Raw genomic sequence first — 23,148 nt, forward strand, 5'->3', positions numbered from 1 at the left:
GCCTATAAACACAAATTAAAAGAAATACAATTTCCAAATAAAAAGACAAACTTGTCCGAGAAAGGATACTAAGTAATAAGAAATACCTCAAATTTAAAAAGAAAGCCCAACTAAAAAGAAAACCTTTTCTGAGAAAAGAAACTTGGAAATAATTAAAAGCTAATTCATTGAATGTTGAAGAATATACAATAGAAAAAATATATATTAAAAGAAGGAATATAAAACGTGCTACTATATCCATACTATCTATTTATTCATATACATATGTAAACAACATTTATCCATTTTTCAAAACCATATTGTTTAGTATTGATATGTGTTTAGCCAAAGAAGCGCTATAGTCTCAAAATTCTTTAGGAGTAGTGATTAAAATAGGCAGACAGAAATACAAATTACTTGTAGTGATTGCACCCAAAACGTTTAATAAGCTGGTATACATATGTACATATATTGTAACCTTTCCCTTCACTCTCTTTATCTGCTTGCAGCGTACCGCAAGTGCCAACATACCGATGTCTTTTGCAATGCGCCCGGCGGAGTTGCACCCTCGGACGGCAGCCGCCTGTCTGGGCCCTGTGTGCCGAAGGAGAAGCGCTGCGACGGCTACTTGGATTGCCGCAGCGGTCGCGACGAGGAGGGCTGCAGTGGCGTCGCCTGCCGCTTGAATCAGTTCCGATGCGCGAATGGCCACAAGTGCATAGATGCGGCTTTAAAGTGCAATCATCGTAACGATTGCGGTGACAATTCGGATGAACAGGGATGCAGTAAGTTCAAACAGACATACATACATAATTTATATATGTATTTATCCATACATTTAATTAAAATTGATGCATAATTAAGGATGGACTTGATTTAAGGATTGAATTGACTTTATTATTTCTTGTAGACTTTCCGCCCTGCCATCATGCGCAATTCCGTTGCACGAACGCCCTATGCATACCCTATAACTTTCACTGCGACGGCTACCATGACTGCGCCGACGAGAGTGACGAGGCGAACTGCACGGCGATTGCCTGTCCGGACAACAAGTTCCTGTGCCCACGAGGTGGCGTCAATGGCGCCCCCAAGTGCATACTGAAGTCGCAACTGTGCGATGGCAAACGCGACTGTGAGGATGGCAGCGATGAGGAGACCGCATGCTGTAAGTTCCCCCCATTTCTATATATACTATATATACACTTGAATATATGTTTCCTTCTCGCTCTCCAGCAACTGCATCCTGTCCGGCGCTCAGCTGCGAGTTCAAATGCGGCCCCTCGTTGACTGGTGGCGTCTGCTACTGTCGACCCGGCCAGTCATTGGCGCCCGACAATCGCACCTGCATCGATCTAGATGAGTGCGCCGAATGGGGTCATTGCGACCAGCTGTGCACCAACACGCCCGGCTCGTACAGCTGTCAGTGTGCCCAGGGCTATACACTGATCAATGAGTCCAAGTGCATTGCCCCAGATGCGAACAATCTGCAACTGATCTTCGCCCACGATGGGGCCATTATGCGAATGTTCGCCCATGGCAGCGATCCAAAGATTCTGGCTAATGCGACAGCTGCTGCAGGCGTCGCCTTCCACTATGCCCGCAACACACTCTACTGGTCGGACATAAAGACTCGCAAGGTGCAGTCGCTACCCCTAGATGTTTTCAACAGCGCAGTAGCCCCATTGGATCAGACGTTGCCAGGCACCTGGGCGCCGGTAGCGCTGGCCGTCGACTGGGTTGGCGATAAGATCTATGTGGCCGATTTGGTGGGTCAAAAGATCGACGTATTCGAGCTGAGTGGTCACTGGCATGCCGTCGTCCTCGGCTCCAATTTAACGAGTCCCGCTGACTTGGCGCTGGATCCCACGGCTGGTTTGATGTTCGTGGCGGATGGTGGTCAGGTGTTGCGAGCCCACATGGATGGCACACATGCGCGATCCATTGTGTCTGAAGCGGCCTACAAGGCATCGGGTGTGACCGTGGACATAATAGCGAAGCGAGTCTTCTGGTGTGACTCGCTGCTGGATTACATTGAGTCGGTGGACTATGAGGGCGCCAATCGCGTCATGGTGTTGAGAGGTCAGCAGGTCCCTAGTCCCTCGCGCCTAGCGCTATTTGAGAATCGAATTTACTGGACCGATGCTACCAAGCAAGGCATCATGTCAGTGGATAAGTTTGAAGGTCCCACCTCAATACAAGTAACATACAAGGCAAAGGATATACGCGAACCTAAAGGTATCATAGCAGTACACGCGCTCAGCCAGCCCAGAGTCTCGAATCCTTGCGGCAACAACAATGGCGGCTGCAATCACATGTGCATTGTGACCGCGGTAAAGGGTGCTCCAACAGGTCTTGGCTACCGTTGTGCCTGCCACACTGGATATCAGCTGGAAACAGATTTGAAGAACTGCAAACTGGTGCGCGAATTTTTAATGTACTCGCAACAACGTTTTATAAAGGGCAAGGTGCTTGAGCCAGTTATTGAGGGCTTCAGTGATGCTATTCTCCCGGTGGTTTCGAGGCGTGCTCGTTTCGTCGGCTTAGATTTCGATGCGCGTGATGAGTTCATTTACTACTCGGATGTGCTGCAAGATGTCATTTATCGCGTGCATAGAAATGGCACTGGTCGTGAAATTGTACTCGCCTCACAAAACGAGGGTGTGGAGGGCCTGGCCGTCGATTGGGCATCCAAGAATCTGTACTACATTGACTCACGTAAGGGCACGCTGAATGTGCTGTCCACGCGAAATGTCACCCACCGACGCACACTTCTGAGAAACCTAAAGCGACCCCGCGCCATCGTCGTACACCCAAATCGCGGCTACATTTTCTTTTCCGAGTGGGATCGGCCAGCCAATATTACACGAGCTAACACCGATGGAAGCGGCCTACTCGTCTTCCGCAATGTAACACTCGGCTGGCCCAATGGCCTGTCTATTGACTTCAAGGAAGATCGTGTTTATTGGTGCGACGCACTGCTAGATCATGTGCAGCATGCGAATCTGGATGGCACGGATATCAAGACGGTCAATTCGCGCCTTGTGCGCCATCCTTTCTCCATAGTTATACACAACGACTGGATGTACATAACGGACTGGAGGCTAGATGCCATTATACGATTGCATAAGCTAACGGGCGAGCAGGAGGAGATGATGGTACGTGAGCCGCAAACCAATCGACTTTATGGCGTGAAAGTGTACAGCCACGATGTACAGCGCATTGCTGAGACGCAACCTTGCCACTTGAACAATGGTGGCTGCCAGAAGATTTGCTTTGCCGTACCCCTCACACATAATGACACGCAGACGCCGCCAGCCTCTGGAGCGGGTGCGCAAGATGTTCGCCTACAGTCGCGATGCTCCTGCCCCTATGGTGAACGTTTGGCCGAGGATCAAGTGAGCTGTATTCCCGATCCCAGGGCCGAGCCACCTGTACAGCCGTGTCCGAACTCTTGGGACTTCACGTGCAACAACCAACGTTGCATACCTAAATCATGGGTGTGTGACGGTGATGATGACTGCCTCGACAACAGTGATGAGGAGCAAAATTGCACGAGTAAGTAACTGAAGACTAAAAATACAATGTGTTGTAAAAACACAACAGATATTCAAGCGTAACGTACATACATATATGATTGATTTTTGTATTTTTATTTGCAGAACCCACATGCGGCTCAAATGAGTTCCAATGTAAGTCCGGCCGATGCATTCCCCTCAACTTCCGTTGCGATCAGGAGAACGATTGTGGTGACAGCTCGGATGAGCTTGACTGCGGTAATGTAACGTGTGGTACCTCGCAGTTTGCCTGCGCCAATGGTCGCTGCATCCCGAATATGTGGAAGTGCGATAGCGAGAATGATTGTGGAGACAGCAGTGATGAGGGCGACTTCTGTGCTGAAAAGACATGTGCCTATTTCCAGTTCACATGTCCACGCACCGGTCACTGCATTCCTCAGAGTTGGGTGTGTGATGGCGATGACGACTGCTTCGACAAACAAGACGAAAAGGACTGCCCGCCTATAAGTTGCTTAGCCAACCAATTTAAGTGCACCGACCTAAGGCAGTGTGTCGAGGAATCATATAAATGCGATGGCATTCCCGACTGTAACGATGGCAGCGACGAACTGGGCTGCCCCAGCATGGGACCCAATCAGTGTAACTTAGAAAAGCACTTCCGCTGCAAGTCCACCGGTTTTTGCATACCCATTGCTTGGCACTGTGACGGCTCTAACGACTGTAGCGACCACTCTGATGAGCAGGATTGCGGTCAGATTACCTGCGCCCAAAACTTCTTTAAGTGCAACAACACCAACTGCATTTTCAAGGCATATATATGTGATGGCAAGGATGACTGCGGCGATAACTCTGATGAAGGTGCGGAGCATGCTTGCGTACCTCCGCCCTTCAAGTGCCCGCACGGTCAGTGGGAATGTCCCGGAGTAACTGAACGTTGCGTTAACATAACCTCAGTATGCGACGATACACCGGACTGTCCAAATGGTGCTGATGAGGGCGAAGGCTGTGCACTGGCCGAGTGCGAGCATCAGACTGGCCAATGCTCCAACTTTTGCCAGAAGACTCCGGCTGGCGCCATGTGCGTGTGTCCACCGGGCTCAGAAATCGGCGAAGATGGCTTTACCTGTGTCGACACAAATGAATGTGATCCACCTGGCTTGTGTTCTCAGCAGTGCACGAACACAAAGGGCTCCTACTTCTGCTCCTGTACCGCCGGCTATGTCCTGGGACCCAACAAGCACACTTGCAAAGCGGTCAATCATACAGCCGCCTTCCTTATCATCTCCAATCGACACTCTATATTAGTAGCCGATCTGAAGGAGCAGGGCCTTGAACGTGTCCCCATTATTGTGGAGAACGTGGTGGCCACCGCCTCCAACATGCACACAGGTACTATTTTCTGGAGCGACATGAAGCTGAAAAAGATTTCCCGACTAGACCGTGGCATGGAGCCCCAAGAGATTATAACCACCGGCTTGGACTTGGTTGAAGGTCTGGCCTATGATTGGATTGCTCAGAATCTATATTGGCTGGATAGTAAATTGAACACAATTGAAGTGTCGGCCGAAAACGGCTCAAATCGTCTAGTTTTGGTACGCGAGAATATCACCCAACCACGTGGAATGTGCATCGACCCTAGTCCTGATGCAAGCTTCATCTTCTGGACCGATTGGGGTGAAAATCCACGTGTCGAACGCATTGGCATGGATGGAACCATGCGACAAACGATCATCAACACAAAAATCTATTGGCCCAATGGTCTGACCCTAGATATAGCTACTAAGCGCGTATACTTTGCAGATTCAAAGCTGGACTTTATTGATTTTTGTTACTATAACGGCACGGGCAGACAACAAGTCCTAGCAAGCAGTCATTACTTGCTACATCCGCATTCCCTTTCATTATTTGAGGACACGCTATACTGGACAGACCGTCAGCTCAACCGCGTGTTGTCGGCAAATAAATTCCGTGGCAAAAATCAGACAGTTGTTTCCCATCTTATCAGTCAGCCGCTTTCCATACACGTGCACCACGCTTCGCTCCAGCCCATGTTCCCAAATCCCTGCGCCCAAGCGAAATGTCAGCATCTATGTCTTCTTAGTCCCAGTGCTGTTGAACACTACTCATGCAAGTGTAAGCCAGGATATCGTTTGTTAAGTGAGGGACGTTGCATTGAAGAGGAAAATCCCTACCTCATGGTAGTAAAGGGCACACAGATTGTGGATCTGCCCCTAAATGGCGGTGATGCCCGCGCCGGATCTCTTGCTCCAGTCATAGGAATTGAAAGTAGCACTGGGCTGGACTTTGATCGCAAGGGAGAGACATTGTACTGGGTTCAAGGACGCGAGGACGACGATGAGAACTGCACTATTTACACAACACCCTATGGCGGAGGCAATAAGACTCTATTCCTTGGACTGGACACTGGCATTGTTGGTGCGCCGTACACCATTGCCTTCGATTGGCTGGGTCGTAACCTTTACATTGGCAATCGAATCGCTAGCAACATTGAAGCGGTGCGAGTGGATGGAAAGCATAAGTATCGCACCGTCATATTGGCCAACGATGGCAATGCCAACTCTGTGTCAAAGCCGAAACAGTTGGCGCTCGATCCTAGTGAAGGAAAGCTGTTTTGGATCGACGAAGGCGTACTAGAAGTGCCAGTCAAGATTGGTCGCGTAGACATGAATGGCTCCGATGCGCGAGTACTACGTCAAGATCTGAAGCACCCAGAAAGCATTGCACTGGATATTGAGAAGAAAATGATCTACTACAGTACCAGTTCTCCGGCCTCAATATGTGCCATGGACTATAATGGTGATGATCACACCATTATACTTAATCAGGACCAAGCTATTTCACGTCCACGCAGTCTTGGAATCTTGGACCATCGTATGTATTACTTGGATCCCATCTATGAGAAAATCATGCGCGTCGACTTACCGCGCGGTGATAATCCTAAAACAATTGTGGATAATGAGCCTGATCTGCGCAGCATGATGATCTACAAAAAACGATCAACCATGCACCATCCGTGCCAAACGGACAATGGTGGCTGCAAACAGCTTTGCATTCCAGGCTCCGGAGCTTCACGAACGTGCGCCTGCAGCGTTGGCTACCGCAAGGAGAACGAGATCAATTGCGTGGCCTACAAGACCTTTGCTGTCGTCTCACAACTGGATGTCATACGAGGCTACAGTTTAACGGACAGCGCCGAGGCCATGCTACCGGTCAGCGGTCCAGGCCATCACATTCTTCACGTTGATGTCATGTACCGGGAGCAGTGGATCTATTGGGCGGAATATAACCGAGGCTACTGGAATGGCATCTTCCGTGCCCGTCCTAATGGCACAGACCTGCAACATGTAATCAAGGATGGCATTGGTAGCAACGGAATACGCGGCCTCACTATTGATTGGGTAGCGGGTAATATGTACTTTACCAATGTGTATCCACATGAAAACTACGTAGAAGTATCCTGGCTGGACGGCACCAATCGCAAAGTGCTAGTCAAAACCACGAACGACGCCCCACGCGAGCTAGCCGTCAATCCTATTAAGCGTCTGCTCTATTGGATTGATTATGGACAGCACCCACGCATTGGAAAGGCCCTTCTAGACGGTAGCAAATGGACACCCCTAGTCACATCGGGTATCGCCATGCCTCGTGATCTTACCATCGATATGCAAACGCATGACGTCTACTGGGTGGACTCTAAGCTAGACATGATACAAAAAATCTCCTACAATGGTTTTCATCGTAAAGTCATACGCAGGGATCTTCCGAACCCAATGGGTATCGCGATTTATTTGAACGATGTATACTGGGTCGATCGCAACCTGAAGGCCGTGTTCAAGGCTTCTAAATTATATGGAAATGAAACAGAGGTGACCCGCGTACGAACCAATTTGGAGAAGCTACGGGATATTGCCATATATAACATTAACAATCAACCACCAGACACTAATCCATGTGCACATTTGGGAAATGGCGGCTGTGATCAGCTTTGCTTCAGTTTTCCGCCAGATTCTGTGCCATCGACGGGCAAGAACTTCCGATGCGAGTGTGCCACAGGCAAACTTTCCACAGATGAGCGCAAATGTGAAACGGTGAACGAGTATCTGGTGTTTGCCACACGCACAGAAATACGAGCTGTCAATCTCGATCCACATTCCACAGAGGTTCCCTTCACCCCGCTCACCAATCTAACCAATGTTGTAGGCCTTGACTTTGATTTTGTGGACAATCGAATGCTATACACACAGATTAGACCTTGGGCCAAGATCGCCTACACACAGGCCAACAAACCCAGTCACTCGGACATCAAGGTTGTGCTGAGTAAGGGTATCAATCCCGAAGGAATTGCCTATGACTGGACCCAGAACAAGATCTATTGGACGGACAGCTCCAACAATTCCATCTATGCCATGAATCTCGACGGTAGCGAGTTGGTTATGATTGCACGCGTGGAGCGTCCGCGCGCCATTGTGCTCGATCCTTGCAATGGTACGCTATTCTTCACCGACTGGGGTCGTTTCGGCACCTCGGGTAAAATATTCCGCACCACCATGGCAGGCTCGCTGAAGCGCGCCATTGTTGACAAAGATCTATCGCAACCCAGTGGCCTGGCAATCGACTACGACGAGCGTAAGCTCTACTGGACCGATGCAGTGCGTGAGAAAATTGAACGTTCCGACCTAGATGGTCGCAATCGTGAACTGCTGGTAGACGCCACGATTTATCCTTTCGCCATTACTGTATTCCGCAACTACATTTACTGGACAGACCTGCAGCTGCGCGGCGTCTACCGTGCCGAGAAGCACACAGGCGCCAACATGGTAGAGATGGTGAAGAGACTAGAGGACTCTCCGCGTGACATTCGTATTTATAGTGCAGACCGACAGAAGTGTACCGTAAATCCATGCCTAATTAACAACGGAGGCTGTGCCCAAAGCTGTCATCCAGCACCTAATGGCAAAGCCGAGTGCCGATGCGACGACAATTCCAAGGTAGTCAATGAAGGACGCATGTGTGCACCACGAAACAACACGTGTGAGGCGAGCAAGTTTTACTGCCAGAACGGAAAGTGTATCTCTCGTATGTGGTCCTGCGATGGTGATGATGACTGCGGCGATGGTTCCGATGAGGATCCCACATACTGTGCGTTCCATTCTTGCTCACCCAATGAGTTCCGCTGTAACAACGGACGCTGCATCTTCAAGTCATGGAAGTGTGATCATGAAAACGACTGTAAGGATGGCAGTGATGAAATAGGTTGCACGTATCCACCCTGCGTAGATGGAGAGTTTACGTGCGGTAATGGACGCTGCATCCCTCAAGCCCAGGTCTGTAATGGAGTGAACGATTGCAAGGATAACGCAACATCTGATGAGACACATGAACGGTGCCCCATGAACACAACATGCCCTGCCAACCATCTTAAGTGCGAGAAAACCAACATATGTGTCGAACCCTATTGGCTGTGCGATGGCGACAACGACTGTGGTGACAACTCTGACGAGGATCCGCTACATTGCGGCCAGCGCACCTGTCCCACAAACAGCTTCCGGTGCCCCAACCACCGCTGCATACCGGCAACTTGGTATTGTGATGGAGACGATGACTGCGGTGATGGGGCGGACGAACCTCCAGATTACTGCAAGTCCGAGGGACGCACCTGCTTTGGGGACCTCTTCACCTGTGACAATGGCAACTGCATACCCCGAATCTACATTTGCGATGGCGACAACGACTGTCTCGACAACAGCGATGAGGACAATCGACATCAGTGCAGTGAGTAGTTGGTAGTCGTATTCCGATCGCTTTTCAAAACCTTTACTGCTTCCACAGATGATCGTAAGTGTGACGAGGAAACTGAATTTACGTGCGTGGAAAACAAGTCATGGCAGCGGGCTCAGTGCATACCCAAAAAATGGATATGCGATGGAGATCCCGATTGCGTTGATGGTGCCGATGAGAACACCACACTTCACAACTGCGCCACCCAACAGCCTTGCGGCGAGGACATGTTCACATGTGGCAATGGACGGTGCATAAATAAGGTAAGTCCTACATATAACCATTCATTGCCTGCAGCTTATTAAAAACTTTGTATTTCAGGGCTGGATTTGTGATCATGATAACGACTGCGGCGATGGCACCGATGAGGGAAAATTCTGCAATTCCAAATACAAGACATGCTCCCCACAGGAGTTCACCTGCCAAAACTTCAAATGCATTCGCAATCAGTATCGCTGCGATGGCGAGGATGATTGTGGTGATCACTCGGACGAGGTAGACTGCAAAAAGGATAACTCTACATGTGCCCAGGGTCAATTTGCGTGCAGCAATGGGCAGTGCATCGATTATAGTCTTGTCTGTAATAAGGTGCCGGACTGCACAGATGAATCCGACGAACCGGCTCATTGTAACGTAGACGAGTGTGCCAAGGTGGAGATCAACCAGTGTGGTCACAAATGTGTCGATACGCTTACCGGCTACTACTGTGACTGCAATGCAGGATATAAGTGAGTGAACTATTTATATACATACATATATAAAATAGAAGACACATTTGAATCTTGAATCCACCATTACAGACTGCTTGCTGATGGCAAAGCTTGTGCTGATGTTGACGAATGTCTAGAGCAGCCAGGAGCTTGCTCACAACACTGCTCCAATACCCCGGGCAGCTTCTACTGCAAGTGTGACGAAACGTACTACGAACGCCAAAATGACGAGCACACCTGCAAGCGCAAGGACAACATTCCTCCCTGGCTTATATTTACCAACAAGTATTATGTGCGCAACATGTCTGTGGATGGACATCAGTACAATCTGATGCATCAGGACCTGATGAATGTGGTAGCACTGGACTTTGATATCAAGGAGCAGTACATGTACTTCTGCGACGTCACAGCCAAGACTATATTCCGTGCCAAATACGGTGATGATGACGATGCACAGCCGAAGGAGCGTGAAGCTGTCATACGTCACGATTCCCATGGCTTGGAGGGCATTGCCATTGACTGGGTGGGACGCAAACTTTACTGGCTGGACAGACACTCGAAGAATTTGGACGTTTCCGAGTTGGATGGCACCAAGCGCAAGACGCTGCGAAGCGGCGTCGTCGATCCTCGCGCCATTGTGGTGCATCCAGGCATTGGCTATCTATACTTTACCTCCTGGCATTTGCAGGCCTACATTGCCAAGATGGGAATGGATGGCTCCAACTTTACGCGCATACTCAACTGGAATGATGGTATTGCTTGGCCAAATGCGTTGTCCATTGACTATTTCACCGATCGCATTTATTGGGCCGATGCTCATCTGGACTACATTGCCTATGCCGATTTAGAGGGCCGTCATCGACACACAGTGCTCTCGGGCAGTCGTGTGCCTCACGTCTTTGCTCTCAGCCTATTTGATGACTACATCTACTGGAGTGACTGGAACCTAAAGGCCATTGTACGCGCCAATAAGTTCCATGGTGCCAACTATACAGTACTACGGAACACCACCCACCGACCTTATGACCTGCACATCAATCACCCATTGCGCCAGCTGCCCTACACGAACCCTTGCGGTACCAACAACGGTGGCTGCTCGCATCTTTGTTTAATTGCTCCGCCACCAGAATCCACATATCTAAACATCGAAGGTTACATTGAGGAGGGTGCACCCATCTACAAGTGCGCCTGCCCCAATCAATATTACCTGGCTCGCAACCAAAAGACTTGCATAGCTAACTGCACAGCCGGTCAGCACCTTTGCGGTGGTGGGGACGAAAAGTGCATCCCATGGTTTTGGAAATGCGATGGAGAGAAGGATTGCAAGGATGGCTCCGACGAACCCGCAAGTTGTGCACCTCGCCACTGCCGCGCCGGCACATTCCAGTGCAGGAACACCAACTGCACACCGTCGGCAACAATTTGCGATGGCATCGACGACTGCGGCGATGGCAGTGACGAACAGAACTGTGACCTGCCCTGTCCATTGTCTGACTTTAAGTGCAAGTCTAGCGGACGTTGCATTTTAGATAGCTGGCGATGCGATGGTGATGCGGACTGCAAAGATGGCAGCGACGAAGATCCAGCCGTGTGTCGTAAGTACTCAAGGCAAACAAAGAAGTGAAAAAGAGAATCAACTTAAACCTAACCCCTTTTCAATTCTCAGATAAGCGCACCTGTGACCCATCCACGGAGTTCAAATGCAAGAACGGCCGATGCATTCCGCAACTGTGGATGTGTGACTTCGATAACGACTGCGGCGACGACTCTGACGAGCCGGCATACATGTGCCGTCAACGCAACTGCACCGTGGGCTGGCAACGGTGTCCCGGCCAGTCCAATTACCGCTGCATACCGAAGTGGCTCTTCTGCGATGGCAAGGATGACTGTCGCGATAACAGTGACGAGCTGCCAGAGAACTGTCCGAAGTGCTCGGCGGAGACGGACTTCAAATGTGGAAACAATCGCTGCATACCCAAGTGAGTGACTTATCTCTTCCATATTGAATTGCATTTCAAATCATTTTCGTTCCCTTTACTCTTAGGCAATGGATGTGTGATTTTGCCGATGATTGTGGGGACGCCAGTGACGAGAACGATGCGATCTGCAAGGGTCGCTATCGCGAATGCTCTGAGTCAGAGTTCCGGTGCGGCAACGGCAAATGTATTTCGTCCCGTTGGCAATGCGATCATGAGGACGACTGCGGCGACAACTCAGACGAGATGAACTGTGAAGGGTATCAGTGCAAAAATGGAACATTCCAATGTGCCTCGGGCCACTGTATTGCCGCTTACTTCCGTTGCGATGGCGATCGCGACTGTCGTGATATGTCTGATGAGGTGGGATGTCCACCGCGCTTCCCTGGCGGTCGCTACTGTCCGGAGTCACGCTTCCAGTGCACCAACAACCTCTGTGTCTCACTCTCTGATCTGTGCGACGGCACTGATGACTGCGGCGATGGCAGCGACGAGGATCCAAAGGTGTGCAGCGACTTCAACTGCGACACCCTACGCCGCTTCCAGTGTGCCAACCATCGCTGCGTCGCTCGCTACCAGATCTGTGACGGCATAGACAACTGCGGCGATGGCAGCGATGAGAACAACATGACGCTATGCGCCAGCAAGCAGAAACCCTGCGATCTTTACACGCAGTATCAATGCGCCAACAAACACTGTATCGAACGGTCCCAGGTGTGCGACTTTTCGGACGACTGTGGAGACGCGAGTGACGAGCTTGGCTGTCATCACACGAGCAGCTGCTCGGAGAGCAATCGTGGCGGCTGCCAGCACCACTGCCAGAACTTAACGGACGGTGGCTATATATGCACCTGTTATCCCGGCTATATTATAGCGCCCGACAACAAGAAACATTGCGCGGACGTGGACGAGTGCGCCACGCGCCAGCACACGTGCTCCCATCAGTGCCATAATTTGAATGGTACCTATACCTGCAGCTGTCGTGATGGTTTCCATCTAACCGATTCCGCCTCGGGTGTGTGCAAGGCCGAGAAGGATGATGTGGTGCTTGTGTTTGCCAATGGACCAGAGATACGAGGCCTAAATCTACATAAGAAGGAAGAGTTTGACGTGATTGCCGCAGAGAAACGTATCGAAGCTCTGGACTATGATGCCCAACAGCAGATTGTGTTCTGGGCAGACAGCTATGACAAGACAATCAAGCGCTCCTACATGGTGAATGCATTAGATGGACAAGCCAAGATTGGATTTGCGCAGGATCTAAATATGAAGGGCGGATCGAAGCCCACAGCGGTGGCGGTAGACTGGCTAGCATCGAATCTTTACTGGACTGAGGTGGATCGCACGGGTAGTAAACCACGCGGACGCGTGATGGTGGCCAAGACAGATGGCCGCTATCGCCGCAGCATTGTGAATGCTGGCCTGGAAGTGCCCACATCCATTGCAGTGAACCCACAGCTAGGTCGCATATATTGGGCCGATGCTGGTTCGGCGCCCAAGATCGAGGTCTCCTGGATGGACGGCTCCAAGCGCCGTCCACTGATCACAGAACAGATCCGCCATCCAGCTGGGTTGACCATCGACTACTCGCAGGATCACATCATTTACTGGGTGGACACCAAGCTCAATACAATTGAGTCCATGCGCGCCGATGGATCAAGGCGCAAGCCAATTGTCAAGGGTGACCAGCTGCGTCATCCCGTTTCGCTCGATTTGTTCGAGTCCAACATGTACTGGGTAACTCGGGATACTGGCGAGCTATTGCGCCAGGACAAGTTTGGACGCGGTGTGCAGGTCGTGGTGCATCGCAATCTCGTCAATCCGTCCGGCTTAAAGGTCTACCATGAGAAGCGTTACAACACCTCGCTGCGCAATCCATGCTACGAATCCAGCTGCTCACATCTATGCCTGCTGGTGCCCGGTGGCCATCGCTGCGCCTGCCCAGACAGCTCAGGACCTTTGCCTTCGCATCGCAGCACCGCCGAGGTGATTTGTGATGCGGCCGCCGAGCGTCCACGCCCGGCACCGCGAATTTGCCGCTGCCAGAACGGTGGCCTCTGCAAGGAGGACGATCGTGGCGAACTCTACTGCGAGTGTTTGTCCGACTTCAAGGGTGACAGTTGCGAGCGCAGCACGACGGGCGCTTTTGGCCATGGTGGCGCCAATGTAACAGCCGTAGTCGTGCCCATCATGGTCATATTGTTGGTCATGATGGCTGCCGCTGGTGCCTGGTATGTCATACGGAAGCGACCATTGTAAGTACCAGGACTATCACACGGATCATTATCTTTTTCTACTATTAACCTTGGCTCTCCGATTTCACCATTCTTCTATATAGCGGCAAACTGGCACGCATGCCCGCCATCACCTCCTCACAGAGCGTTACGTTCCGCCATGGCTCCAACGTCGAGTTCAGCGAGTCTGGTTTCCCGGGCGCCTCAGCGCCTGGCAGCAACGATGTGGCTCCCATCGAGGGCTACAACCTGCAAACAGTCAACGCCAACAAGGCTCGCGACTTTGCCAATCCAATGTACGATGCTGTGCAGTCTGGCACCAGCGATCCGAGCATTGGCAACGGCTCAGGTAACCCTCCTTCCCTCAGAATTGTGTTTAGACCCAACTTAATAAAAGTTTTTGAATCAACAAAACATATTATACAAGTATAAGTAGATCCTAATGCAGTATTTGTGCTTGCAGGCATTTACGATGTGCCACAGGAACCCTCCAAGTCCAAGCCCATAGGCTCCTTCACGGATCCGAGCTCCGCCATCATTGCGCCAAGCAGCATTACGCACAAGTCTTCGCCACAGCTGCAGCTGCGAACCAGAGAGCTAGATCCGTCGGCCGACACCGGCAAGGACACCCAGTATCTGGTGGAGGAGGATAAGTCTGAGTGCTGATATCAAGCTAAGCCCGCAGCGGTAACTATGGCGACCACGCCCACCGCCCTGCCGCTGGGCTGTCGCCGGCAGCAGTCGTCGTCGTCCCAACGTCCGGCCCACAACAGCTACCCGTTGCAAACATAACACAGACTTCTCCAACAAAAACAACAGCAACAACAACAACAACAAAAACAACAACAGCAAAAACAGAAACACCAACAGCAGCAGCAGCAGCAGCAGCAACCACAGCAGTTGCGATCGCACAGCAAACATCACGAATCCAAATCCTGGCATGTGGCCAACGAGAATGCCTCAAAACTAACAACCAAGGTGTAAAGACAAACGCATATATAAGGTATATGAAGGATCGAGGCAGGCACAGGCAGCAAGTTTTGTAAACAAGAAGAATTATTTATTATACTATACACAACATTTTATACATGTATGTAGACCGATCTTCTTTATTTTATTTTCTAATTTTTTTTTTTGAGAGAGATACTAACAACAAAGAAAAGTCGAGCGAAAATATTGAACACACATATCCTTGAAGACAAATGAGAAAAGGGCGCGCGAGTGCCTGGCAAACTACTGTTGCAATTATTAATATATAAAAAGCTATATATACATATATACATATATATACATACATATATACGTATACATACATACATACCTATACATAAAAATGTAAGCTAGAGAGCCACGAGCCACACCCACTAAGCGGGAATGCGCGCCAGCCAAAAAATAAAGGGGAAAAAATAAAATTAATAATAATAAATAAATTAAAAGCCAAGCAACCAAATCCAATTCCGGATCCACTCGCTTACGGCCCGCGTTTCCGGTTAGCGGTTGTCTCGCCCCCCCACACACACACACACACACACACACACAACAACAATAACAACAAAAACAACAAGCTAAAGTGCAACAAAAACTTATAAGGCCAACATTTCATTATGTTGTCGTGTTTTTTTTTTATTTAAAGCTGCAAAAACAAAAATGGTGTAAAAAGGCATAGAGTATATTTTTCTGAATGCTAATGACAATATTAACTATATACATATATGTATACAACAATGAGGAAACAAAAGCAACGCGATTATATATGTACGTGTATTTGTTTAACAAAATGCAGGCAAAATCTAAGCTAAGTGTGCATTTTTTTTTTAAACGCTAAGACCAGGGAATCAAATCGGAATCAAAACTATCGCAGAAACCATGGGGACTCAGATGGGAGGCAACATCTCAAATCAATGCACTTAATCCGGTCCAATTTTGGGTTTCTTTATACCACACATGCCCCAAAATTTGAAAAATGTAAAAGATTCCGGATTGGCAGCTCCATTATAGTACATTTCTCTAGAACCGTAACCGATAGGATATTGGTTCCGGTTGTAATCTCTGGCAGAACACAGCAACAAAAACAAAAGAAACAAAAACAGCAACGTAAACACAAACACAAATGCGACTCTGTACTAGAATTTCTATATTTTTCTAAAAACAAAACAAACTAAAAATCCATGAAAACAGACAAACGCAATTGACTCAAAGCAAGCTGTAAAGCCACTATATAGTAAGCTCCGATTTGGGCAATAGCAGCAGCAGCAGCAACAACAGTAACAACAGCAAGCAACAACAAAGTACATATGTATATCATAAATATTTATATAAATTATTTTAATAGCTATTTATTAAAGAGGAAAAAAAGTTAAAGAAAAAGAAAGACCATCGGAAATATTTGGAACCTTCTCGCGAGCATTCCAACGGGCAAGAACAAAGTAAAGCATTCCAAACAGAAGAAGGACAAGATGAAGAAGAAGAAGAAGTTGATGAATATGAATATTAAATAAAGAAAAAGCATTCCACAAAAACAGGCAATAGGCGGTCCAGTCTCCACGTCCACACACCTCAAACGTTTCCACGATTCCGATTCGGGCACTCGAAATTGTTTGTTTCTAAACAAAGCTAAGCTTTTTATTCATAGTTACATATTTCACAACTGCAGTTAAAATACATATATATGCGTTCGTTTGTGTGTGTAATTAACATTTAGCGTTTTTATTTTTTAATTCTATATTTTTTTTATTATATACACATATATATATACTTATATATATATATGATTTGTTTGGTCGTCGAAAGTTTTGTAACTTGTGCAAATCCGTGCTTCCTTTCATTTAAGCGTGTTTTTAGCATAAATTTAGTGAAAGATGAATTATATATACATACAATATATATACATATATATATATATATATGACGATGATAATGAAGCGTTAAGACGATGATTGTGGGAGTTGATGTATATTTAGTGTCAAGTGAAAAGAAAAACTATTTGTTGAAAAGAAATTAATTTTTTTTTATTATACAAAAGAAAAACATCAAATAAAAAATAATAAAACAAAAACTGAAAACAATATAAGAAAGCAACTTCATATTCCTGATAAGTATTTGCCTTCGCTTACAAGCATTTTTATTATTCAATTCTCGTGGGTGCGTGGTACACACCCTAAAACAGTAGTTGAAAGCATGATTTTAATTACATTATATTTTTCGATATAAAAATATAGCAAAAAAAAAGGTGGAATCGTAGCCCGGAGGCCACACTTCCACATGGACAAGCACACACGCCCACCGTATCTGCAGGCTTGCGTGCAGACTCAAATAAATACAATTTTTTCTTATTTTTAAACTTACAGCTAAGAGCGCTTCGACTGCCATACAAATAAATTGATTGTGTAAATTAGGGGGAGAAAGAAATCAGCAGCAGAAGCGCGAGTTATCAATAAATAAGAACTACTGATTGACTAAGGACTAATGTATGCCTATTAGCGTCTCGTACAATGGGTACATTATGTCTCTATACTGGTCATTAATGGGGATACGCATCAGCAGTCTCCCTATGCCTGCCTGTCACAACTACAGGCAGTGCTGTCTGTCAATGAGGACGAAGGTTGTCGTCCTCGCGAGAGACAAATAATTCTTTTTAAGTCTTTCTGAGGCAGATGATTGATTATTCATTCGTAAAGTAACTATTGGCTTATAGTAAAAAAGAAATTGCGTATTCTATATGTATGTATGTATATATATATATGTATATGTTGGATGTGCATATCTGCGGCTTCACAATACGCCGGAGCTCCCAAGTCTTCTTGACACACACAGCCTGCAATCCGCACAGGATTGTCTTTAAGTTAGCAGCTCTATAATGTATTGAATGTCTGGCTAATCACTCGTTTTCATCCGCTTCACCGGCCCATCGCTGCCCTGTGAGTTGGAGTCTTCCGAGAAGGGCATGCTCGACACAAAATCGGCGCCCTGGCTGTCGCTCACCACAGAGAAACCTGCGAAACAATGGAAAACAGGATAACAGACACACAAATAAATAAATAAAGCACACTTATATAAGCGGCATTGGCTGCTGTTGTTTTGGCAGCTGTTACACTACCACAGCCCTTAAAGGAACGCCTAAAAGGCACACTCACAGGTATTGGAATCTTCAGCAGTGAGGCCAGCGTAGCTAGGCGTGATCTGAGGCGGAGTGGGTGTGCCCTTCTGCGAGTTCTCCTTGTCGCTTATCTTATTGCTCATCTGCAGCTTAGATTTCTTTTCGCTATTGGACGATATGGGCACCCATTTGTAGATCTTCATTGTCGTATCGGTTATGGTCACCCACTTCTTCTCCCAATGCCGCACCTTGTCTACGGCCTGCATCACACGTTTAATGTCATCTTTGGCCCGACTGCGAGTCTCGGCGCGCACACTGCGGGACATGGCGGCGGCTTCTTTTGATGGAGATGGGCGGAGGTGGAAATTCTTCCAATTGCCAGATAGTTTTCTATATTAAACGGACTACCCGTGACGATCCCAAGGCGTCTCTCCTCAATATGTGAGCCGTGCCTGTCCAGGCGTACGTTGGGTCTTGGTCGCCGCACTCCACTCCGTCATACAATTGTGACCACCGTCGTGCTGACTTCTGATTGCCGTTATGCAAACGAATAATACTTATTTATTCTTTAATATCGTTTTAAGCAATTTTCTGCTTAATTTAATGCCGAACCCAAAACACTAAAATGGCAGCGTTTAAGTGTTGTACAGCGCAGGAAACATCAAGTGCTGCACAATTGCAGGAAACCATGCAAATAATTTATGCATTTAATTGAAACTTTTTCATGATGTCTATTCTAATTCCTTAACAAATGTACAATATTTATATCCATATGTATGTTCTTTACTCTACGGTGACTCTAGAACAATTCATCCATCTTTATTCTTTGTCGTCTTCCTTAAAACTATCGATACAATGCATTTCTTAAGCTTATCGGTTACATTGTTGTATTTTCGATTATCAGTTAATTTCGAATTTATTTATTTATTTACACAAAAGAAACTCTTAATAATCCCTTTCCCCCAATTTATTGCACTTTTAACTTGAACACAAATGCATGAAAATGTAGATACACATGCGTACATAGCAGCCAATCGATTACTAGGTATGTGCTATAGCAGCCAGCTAAATAGCACATGTAGTGACTGTTTTATTTAATTTTTGCCGTAATTAACAATATGTTCATACTTAAAATAATTCAATTTTTTAAATAAACAATATATTAATATGTATTTTATAAGCAATGCCAATTATTCACAGGTAATGCGAATGTAAATGAAAATGGCAGCAACGAGTACGTTCGGCACAGTAACGAGTACAATGGCTGCTGCTGCTATCGGTTGCCAAAGTATCGGTTGCAGTCGGCACGCCAATCGCCTATCGGTGTTTCTTTTTAGTATTGTTCCAAGCCTGCGACAGACAAATAAGCGAACAAATTATGCGCAGCGCGGTTGTGGCGTGTTATATTTTTTTATTTATTTTTTTCGTACCTGTAAATACACATAAATGTGCATAATTGGGATAGTGTGAAATTGTGTTTGCATTGAAAAAAATTGGTAAATCGAACCATACGTGCAGCAGGAACAGCAAGAACGCCACCATCGCCTACCGAACGAAAGAAGTCTCGAGGAAAATCGCAAAAAGTTGCAGCAACAGCAACAACGTGCGTGCGTGTGTGTAGAAAAAAAGCATTAAAAGGCGAAGCTGAGGAAGCAGCAGAAACGAAACGAATGTAGAAAAGCCAAACGAAACGATAGAACGCAAGGTGGAATCAAAAAGCGAAGGCATAAAAAAGTGAGCAAAAAAAAGAACAGGAGTAGCTCAGGAAGGGAAGAAAAAGAAAAGTTTGCGACAGTGGCTGTGGCTGCAAGAAAAACTGACTTCAGGGAAAGTCAACGTCGTCGTCGACAGCAGCAGCAGCGGCGGCATCGGCCTTACACACACACACACACGCACACAGAGAAAGAAACACACACATGCTGCTGCTTCTTGTTATTGTTGTAGCGTGTTCATAAATATTAACTGCATTTAAATCATAAACATAATCGTGTAACAACAATAGTAGCAACAGCAGCAGCAACAACTACAAAAGGCGAATAGCAACGAAAATAACGTTTTGTAAGAGCGCATTTGATATTCGCGTAGATAGCAACAAAAGCGGCAACGACACCAACACCTATAAGTTGTTCTGTGTGTGTGTGTGTGTAAAAGCGCGCCTGATAAGAGTCGGTGGCGGCAGCACCAGCAGCAACAACAACAATAGCGGAGTGGCAGCAGATTTAAAAGCCGCATCTGACTAAACCATCTGACTCCCGACTCTGACCCACAAACAAATGGCAGCGTTTATCAGTGAAATATCGTCGTCAGCTGGGAAAGTCAATAGCAAACCAACAGCAAAATAGTTTATTTCGTCATCGTCATCGTCGTCAACATCATCAACCGTCGCTGTGTCGTCATCGTTGCAGTCGCAGTCGCAGTTGTCGCCCCTCTTTTGTTGGCCAAAAAATTGTGCGTTGTGCCTGTCGTCTTCTGGGTGTACGTGTGTGTGTTTATGCATGTGCGTGTGTGTGTGTGAGCAGAAATCGCGTCGCGCGGCATGCGAATTATCAAGATGTGCTTATAACGTCTAATTTGCCCCCACAATTCCCATAATCGCAACAACAACAGCAACAGCAACAAGAGGAACAGCAACAAAACAAACGATAGCAACAGCAGCACCAGCGACAACAACTACACTGCAATAATAATAACAACAACAACAACATCATCATCAGCAGCAATATCAACATCAAACGTTGCCAAATTATAGTGAGCTGGAAAAATCAACTTGTCGGTTTTTTGACCCCTCCCCCTATCTGTAAAACGTAGCCCCTCGATCCTATTTCACGCGTCGCCGCGCCGTCTTTGTCGCTATCTCGCCATCTTGCTTGCTCGCATTTTGCACTTTTGGCCACAGACCATAGGCAGCCAACTGTAACGCTTCAATCAAGTCCAAAACCAGACATAGACGTAGTCGCAGACACACGCATAACGCATTCATTGCCAACACGCACGGTCGTCGACACCGCAACAGCAACAATAACAACAACATCAGCAACAATCACTCGACTGCAACAACAGCAGCAGCAGCAGCACCAACAACAACAACAAACACAATAACAGCAGCAGCAACAACAAAATGCCCAAATGCGATGTGAAGACCCGCTACATTCCTGCGACGTTCGCTTGGATTGTGCTGCTCCTAACCACATTTCTATTCTTCTTTTATCCGTAAGTTTATCAACTCTCTCTCTCTCTCTCTCTATCTATTTATCTCTCAATCTCTCTACTAGTTACAAACATACATATAAATGGTGTTTATTTTCTTCTGCCGCTCCGCTGTCGCCGGTCCAGAAAGAAAGAAAAACTTGTGCAATTGATTTTAATTTATTGTGGCAATGGGAAAAATAAATTTGCATAAATCTTTCACGAGAGAAGGTCTCAAATATTGTTGTCTAGCTGCGTTGGCTCCGCTCGGTCAGCCACACACACATACACATACACACACACATTAAACATTTACACACACCCGTATCTGCATATGCATGCATGGATGGATGCTTATTTATTTATTTAATCCAGAATGTCATGTCATACAAATGATTTGCGAATCCACTATCCCTCGGGACGGGACTCGAATAGGTCCTGCATTTAAACTGATCTGTATGTGATAAATTTGCTAGTTTTTGTACAATTTCTATTCTATTCAAAGCCCTCTAGGCATAGCCTAGGGGTCAAGGGTCTAAATAATTGCATGCCTCATCTATTTCATTAACTTCCATATCCATATACTTGATATTGTTCTAAGCAGAACTTGTAGATCCTTATTTTGTTTATAAGAATTCATTAAGCCAACAATCCATGGGAAAAGTTAATTTTTTCACTTTAAAGGTAGATTAGTTTATTTTTGCGCCCTATTTGAACCTAGAAAATAAGATGTTGCTTGCTTTAACGGCTAACGTCTTGTGTTTTCCGGCAAAACGATGATTAACTTTAGTCAAGATCCCAACTAATAATGTTTACAATCGAGATATAAGTGAAATAATCGATAAAGGTGTGTAAACCCAGAAATATATGCCTGAGATTCCACGATCGGGCTATGTATGAACAACTGTATGCTTGCAAGCTTTATATATCTTTTTTGGAAGTGATGTCAAGTGAGTCTAAAGATAAGGAAATAATAGAATGACAATATGCCGATGATCTCAGTTTGTTTAAGATAGGTACATATTTGATTTTTTTTATTATTATTTTGTTTAGCTTATCAGGTAGTCTGCCACTACAACAGTACAAGTATTACTAGCTTCGAATCGTGTTCTGTTCCTATGTAACAAGTTTATCGACGGACCACTTGACTCTTTGGCTGGCAACCCATTGTGTGGTTGACTCACACAAAACGTTGGGACCCATTTATGTATATGGGTCGGTGCCATTTCTTATCATCAACAGTTGCTCACACACATCCATATCATCGTGCCTCATTTCCATGCATGTGTGTGGTTGTTGCTAATTGGCACGCTTCTTGTGGTCCCTTCTGATTGGCAATTAAACCACCCCCCCGAACCACCCATAGTTCTCTATTGCACCCACTGCTCTCTGCTGGCAGCCTTTCTGCAAGCTGTGCTGCATTCTAATTTCGAGGCTTCTATTCTGATGCTGAATGCTGGTCAAATGCAAAAATGCCAGAGTAGGGGGGAGGCCAACCAAATGAGTCAGTGTTTGCCATTGTTGTTGGTGTTGTTTTCACACCACACACACACACACAGACAGAGACAGACAAGCACACACAATCAAAGATGCTTTCCCTTTGTTCTTTGGAGCCTTGTCAACATCATTCAACACGAGTCGTCGGCGCTGGCA

General features: G+C 46.8%; 3 protein-coding genes across 9 annotated transcripts in view; 2 read left to right on the top strand and 1 right to left on the bottom strand.

The window, feature by feature from the left end:
* Positions 1–17,280, top strand: part of LOC115628712 (low-density lipoprotein receptor-related protein 2) — a 31,647-nt gene extending 14,367 nt beyond the window's left edge. The window contains exons 3-13 of the mRNA XM_030524905.1: positions 489–764; positions 890–1,144; positions 1,213–3,534; positions 3,639–9,287; positions 9,345–9,556; positions 9,615–10,021; positions 10,094–11,598; positions 11,670–11,982; positions 12,048–14,234; positions 14,318–14,562; positions 14,677–17,280. Of these exons, the coding sequence (XP_030380765.1) occupies positions 489–764; positions 890–1,144; positions 1,213–3,534; positions 3,639–9,287; positions 9,345–9,556; positions 9,615–10,021; positions 10,094–11,598; positions 11,670–11,982; positions 12,048–14,234; positions 14,318–14,562; positions 14,677–14,879 (13,574 nt within the window). The 3' untranslated portion in view covers positions 14,880–17,280. The remainder of the gene's footprint in view (positions 1–488; positions 765–889; positions 1,145–1,212; positions 3,535–3,638; positions 9,288–9,344; positions 9,557–9,614; positions 10,022–10,093; positions 11,599–11,669; positions 11,983–12,047; positions 14,235–14,317; positions 14,563–14,676) is intronic.
* An 18-nt stretch (positions 17,281–17,298) lies between these two features.
* Positions 17,299–19,015, bottom strand: LOC115628713 (B-cell CLL/lymphoma 7 protein family member A). The gene is made up of 2 exons (XM_030524906.1): positions 18,347–19,015; positions 17,299–18,205 (listed from the first exon to the last, which is right to left on the bottom strand). Exons 1-2 carry the CDS (start codon positions 18,633–18,635, stop codon positions 18,087–18,089), a joined length of 408 nt encoding a protein of 135 aa, XP_030380766.1. The 5' UTR covers positions 18,636–19,015; the 3' UTR covers positions 17,299–18,086.
* A 670-nt stretch (positions 19,016–19,685) lies between these two features.
* LOC115628754 (palmitoyltransferase ZDHHC5) overlaps positions 19,686–23,148 on the top strand; it is a 45,152-nt gene continuing 41,689 nt past the window's right edge. For 6 of the 7 annotated variants that reach the window (XM_030524969.1, XM_030524964.1, XM_030524966.1 and 3 more), the window contains exon 1: positions 21,428–21,519. In XM_030524969.1, the coding sequence (XP_030380829.1) occupies positions 21,428–21,519 (92 nt within the window). Of the gene's footprint in view, positions 21,520–23,148 lie in introns of all 7 variants that reach the window. The other variant, XM_030524965.1, reaches the window with a different exon arrangement.

The sequence above is a fragment of the Scaptodrosophila lebanonensis genome, unplaced genomic scaffold (assembly GCF_003285725.1).
Source record: "Scaptodrosophila lebanonensis strain 11010-0011.00,11010-0021.00 unplaced genomic scaffold, SlebRS2 tig00000123-arrow-arrow-pilon, whole genome shotgun sequence".
Classification (NCBI taxonomy): domain Eukaryota; kingdom Metazoa; phylum Arthropoda; class Insecta; order Diptera; family Drosophilidae; genus Scaptodrosophila; species Scaptodrosophila lebanonensis.